At 32.8% G+C, this 4,888-nt stretch overlaps 1 protein-coding gene across 1 annotated transcript; it reads left to right on the top strand.

The window, feature by feature from the left end:
* The first annotated feature begins 475 nt into the window (after positions 1-475).
* Positions 476-1,819, top strand: LOC136813687 (uncharacterized). Its single transcript, XM_067070183.1, has 2 exons — positions 476-567; positions 708-1,819. The coding sequence occupies exon 2, from the start codon at positions 708-710 to the stop codon at positions 1,626-1,628; it is 921 nt and encodes a 306-aa protein (XP_066926284.1). The 5' UTR covers positions 476-567; the 3' UTR covers positions 1,629-1,819.
* Positions 1,820-4,888: the final 3,069 nt, after the last annotated feature.

The following is a 4,888-nucleotide window of genomic DNA, read 5'->3' as shown; positions in this document are numbered from 1 at the left end:
TAAAAGCAATCAGAGCCTTTTTCGCGGGTTTAATCATGGTCTTTCTTACTAAAGAAATGGAGTAAACATTACGTCATTATATCCGTGGTTGTTCTATCGAAATAGGTTAAATTAAATAGTTTAGGGGGTACAAAGATATTTTGTTAAGACATCAAAAATGTATTAGATAATTTAAGTTAAATTTCTTGAAAGTTTTTCAAAGAAAAATTTTTAGTATTTAAAAAAAAGAAAATATTTTTCTTTATTTTAATGTTATTAGATTTTAATGACAAAAAATATACCTTTTGTACCCCCGTTTGGGCAAGTGAAGGCATGCGTGGGCAGATATCTTTTATTCTTATTTTATGTCGTAATGTTTTCTAAAAATAAACCATTACGTATTAACGGAATTTTTTGATTGGTGGAACAGATAAACAATACGTAACTGTTCATAGGGGAAACTTCAAAATAAATACTGCTCATCTAATCAGAAAAAATCATTCACTACTAACTTCTAGAAAGAGCAAGACAAGTCACAGAAAAGTTAAATAAATTTAGAACTTTCACCACTCAAAAATATCTGTAAAGGTAAGCAGAAATTCAAATTTCATGGTATTTACACAAATAAGCAAAAATCTAGACCAGATTGAATTTAACGTTTAATTTAAATAAAGATGTTTTGATTTGTAAGCATGGTTAATAACAATTTATTTTTTTAATTTTTACAGATGAGCGAAGTACCAGAACAACAAACCAACATCAACGAATTCTGGGATTGTATATCTGAAATAGTCCAAGGCGGTAACGATTTCATGACACCAAGTCCATTGGATAACGATTATTCTGAAAACGGTGAAGAGGAAGAAAACAAATTTACGTTCATGTATCAAGAACAGCCTTACCCATCACCCGAGTATTACAATCAATACACCAACTTAGACAATACCAAAATTCAAAGTCAACAATTTATTGATTCCGTTCTTCAAGGACAACAACTTGCACAAGCTAAGATTGAAAGCCAACAATTTATGGATGATGTTTTAAAAGGTGAAAATAATGGAGCTTACACCACAAACAACAATTATATGGCATCTCCAACACTCTCACAATCTTCAAATAGCAAAATTCAAGATGTTTCTTATTTGAAAGCAATTTTACAGAACACTGCAATGACAGTTCAGGCACCACATTCACAACAACCTGAATTATTTGTCACACAAGCTTCACCACTATCAGTTCAACACGATGATGATGACGATGATGACGAGATTGACATTGACAGTGTCGTTTTGTTCAATGATGATATCCCACCTAAAGAAGATGATACTGCTCTTGTCAGCGATGAAGAACTTGTTACTCTCTCTGTTCGCGACTTGAACAAGAGATTAAGGAATCTTACCAAAGATGAGAAAATCAAATACAAGCAACGGAGACGTCTTTTGAAAAATCGTGGATATGCTCAAACTTGTCGCACTCGCCGCATTCATAACCAACATGCTAAAATAATTGAAAATGAAAAACTCAAAGAAGTATTACAACAAATTACCTTGGAGAGAAATCTCTACAAAACAAAGTATGAAAACTTGAAAGCTGTCATCAAGAAAGCCAAGATTGAGCGTGAAAAGCGAAAGGATTCCGTTCAAGCTTAGTAAAAAACAAAGCACACAACACTTCATAGGATATTAAATTTTATTTAGCCTTTTATTTTGAGATTTATTAGAACATCTTTCCTTTTAATTTTTATAAAACGGGACATAAAGAAAATATATTTATAACACTGTAAATATGTACATAGTTTTTCGTAATGACTTAAACAAGATACTAAGATATTCCATTTGAATTGAAATGATTTAAAACATCCTTCTCACCCCTTTCTTTGGTCCCATAGAAAGTCCTTCTTAAATTTCTACCCAAGATGATATTGCTTGAAAGCTAACAAATACCGTAGATCTCGTTTGTAATTAAGTCTGAAAAGTAAATTACTAAAATGTTTGACTGTTGTATATAGGATAGATTACTATGAAAAAAAAATTGAAAATATTTTTCAAAAAAACAATAAAATTTTTAAAATTAATAATCCTAGAAAAATTGTAGAATTGAATTAGTTGTGATTTTAAGAAAGAAATGTATATAAAACTAAACGTTGAGTGTATGATTTTTTGAGGAAACATTACATCATACTAATTTGATGGTGTAATGTTTTCTCTTTCAATTACTTTTTAGTCTTCATTGCTGAGCGTTTTTGTTATGAACAGTTAGAAACAAACTAAAGTCGTTTTTTTTCGTGCGTAAAATCACGCATCACGATACTGTAAATCTAGTTTGGAAAGTTTTTGCCAATCTTTTTTTAATTTAAAAAAAATCAACTTTTCTAATGATTGAAGATTTCCAGCTAAACATATTAAGTATTTTACCTATAACAATCCAAAAGCGCTAAAATCGCAAAAACTGAAAGTAAGAACATATTTTAAGCTTAGTCTGAATCGCAGACCTTTGAAAACCGCTGGTAATATATATGTACGAATTCGATCGTACTTATTAGATGATGCAACCAGCCTAAACTAATTTAGGATTGAAAACCAAATAGTCAAGAACACGACCGAAGCTTAACCTTTCCGCCCCGAAAGACGTATCTGATACGTTGCCATACGTTCCGAAAGACGTATCTGATACGTTTTTAAGGTGACCTTTATATTTGGTCGGATTACGCCCTAGCCCGGGGTCCACTTAGAGCTTTTTTACGGTATTTTTGGCGCTGATAAGTGGCCCGGTAGTATATGGCAATATGCTTTTGCTTAGGCGGACTGTAAAACAGTCCGCCAGATTTTTGTTGTTTTTGGAAGGTAAAAACAGTACGAAGCAATGTTTTTATTTGAGAATAGGGCATTGCAAATCTGTTATAGATGTTTGTTTCTCATTTTTGATTACATCTTTCAACTCTAAGTAGTTTTTTTTGTTATTTGGATTTAAAACATTCTCTTTCAAAATGGCGACTTTGCCAAACGCTCCTAGTCTACTTCACTGGACTCAGCGTCATAAAAAATTATCAAAAAGCAAAGTTCAGCCAGAAGTAGACTCTAGTCTAATTACGCCCCAACCGTCAGAGGTACGGTAAATCCGATTAAAAAATCGGAATCAGCGTGAAATTTCCGATAACGCGATAAGAAACAATCAGGGTTTGTTTTGGTATGACGCAACATTTTTCAAAAATAGAAATGGTAGACCAAGCTATGTTGCGTGATTTTGTGAAACTGGAGGAGGCAGAAAATTAGCTATGAAAGTAAGGGTTTATATAAAAGTGTTTTAGAGTTTTATTTGGCTTTTCAAAAGTATGGAATTGTAGTACCTAACTATAAAGAAACCTTCTAAAGAAAAAAGTAAGTGTTTTTATCAATTTTTCAGTTCTCTATAATTTTTTGCAGTTTTGCACCAAAAAATGACTTTTTCGCGACATTGTTTTTTCATATACCTTTTGTCTGGCTTCATAATTTCTGTCCAAAATTGTTTGAAGTACTCAGTTAAACATATTTAGAAAGGGGAAAGGTAGGACTTTCCAAAAATATAAGGGTTTTTTACTGAAGTTAATTTTTCTAAAAGTTAAAACGGTTATCGTGAAAATTGCATTTTCATCAAAAAACGTTGCGCGCAGACGGGCTGAAGATATAAAAATGTTGCGCGCTGGAAAGGTTAAAAAACATTGGATATTTGTTTTATAAAAATCTTTTGGAAAATGAGTATCTTAACTTTTCCTCCTTATCAGTTATCAAAAGGATTCAAACAATAAATTGTAGACACATGTCATTTCTGGAGACATTTGGACTATCTTCGTAACGCAAGGTCGGTAAATACAAGTCAAGTAATAAATTGACAAAGTAATGATAAATATATAATAAGTTATTGACAATAATAAATAGTCGTACATATATACATTCATATTTATGTTCCTCTGGTACTGTGTGTTGTATCATGAGATTATTCGATTTTATTAACCCGTTCACGAATCTCGTATCATCTCAGTATTCCAGTTCAGTTCTCTTAGTATAATTACGATATTCTCCGATGTATCTTTGACTTGATGAGTGACGGTTCTTTAATAACTTTATTGGTTTGTCGATCCGTTCTTTGATTCTTCTAAATAATTATAAATAACTTGGAGGACCCCTGAACTAATGAGCCTCTTCCCCTGGACTAAAAACCTACCTCCCTCGAGCTATAGGGGTCAGCCTTGTTCGCCAATCTGACTGATCTTTTGGTAGGACAAAAAACCATGGGATGTTAATAATAAGTAATAAATCTGCTCGTTCTTCATTTCAGCTGGTTGATGATTGTCATCGTCCGTCGTATTGGAAGTTTATCATGAATAAAAAACAAAGTAATCATTAGCATAAGTAGCTCAGGTTAGAGAACGCGACCTTACGTTTGATGCGAGATGACACGAGTGATAACTTCTCCCCTTTTATGCGCATGCTCAATAATTCGCATGCCGGAACATTCGTCCGGAACCGATAAGATACTAGATTTCTGACTATTTTTCAAAACATCAGAAATCCCGCATGACAGGTTTTGTAAAGGATACTGTTACTGTTCACTTTTTAAGTTGTTTCCTTAAGTAATTGGGTTAAAACACTCTTTTTATTTTTTATAGGAACCAGTAAATCTTTTTTGTTCTTATATTTTTCGCACTTTGAGCCTTAACTTATCCTGAAATCCTATTCTTAATTTTCGGGAAAAAATTTCAGGCATTTATAAGACATTATAACACCCCTGTCTCAGTAGCCCGGTGGGTCTTAAAAGTTCACAGGGTTGACTTTGAAACGAGAAATGTCCACCATTCAGTCACTGTGTCAAGGAAATCGGCAATTTTTTAATAAATACCGAGCAAAGTCAAAAGTCAGGATTTTTCCCTGGG

The sequence above is a fragment of the Clytia hemisphaerica genome, unplaced genomic scaffold (assembly GCF_902728285.1).
Source record: "Clytia hemisphaerica strain Z4C2 unplaced genomic scaffold, Clytia hemisphaerica genome assembly, whole genome shotgun sequence".
Taxonomy (NCBI): Eukaryota; Metazoa; Cnidaria; class Hydrozoa; order Leptothecata; family Clytiidae; genus Clytia; species Clytia hemisphaerica.
This window is presented reverse-complemented; position numbering and strand designations above follow the sequence as displayed.

Excerpts from the sequence above, each read along its gene's own strand:
- LOC136813687 (XM_067070183.1), top strand. The coding sequence starts at position 708 with ATGAGCGAAGTACCAGAACAACAAACCAACATCAACGAATTCTGGGAT.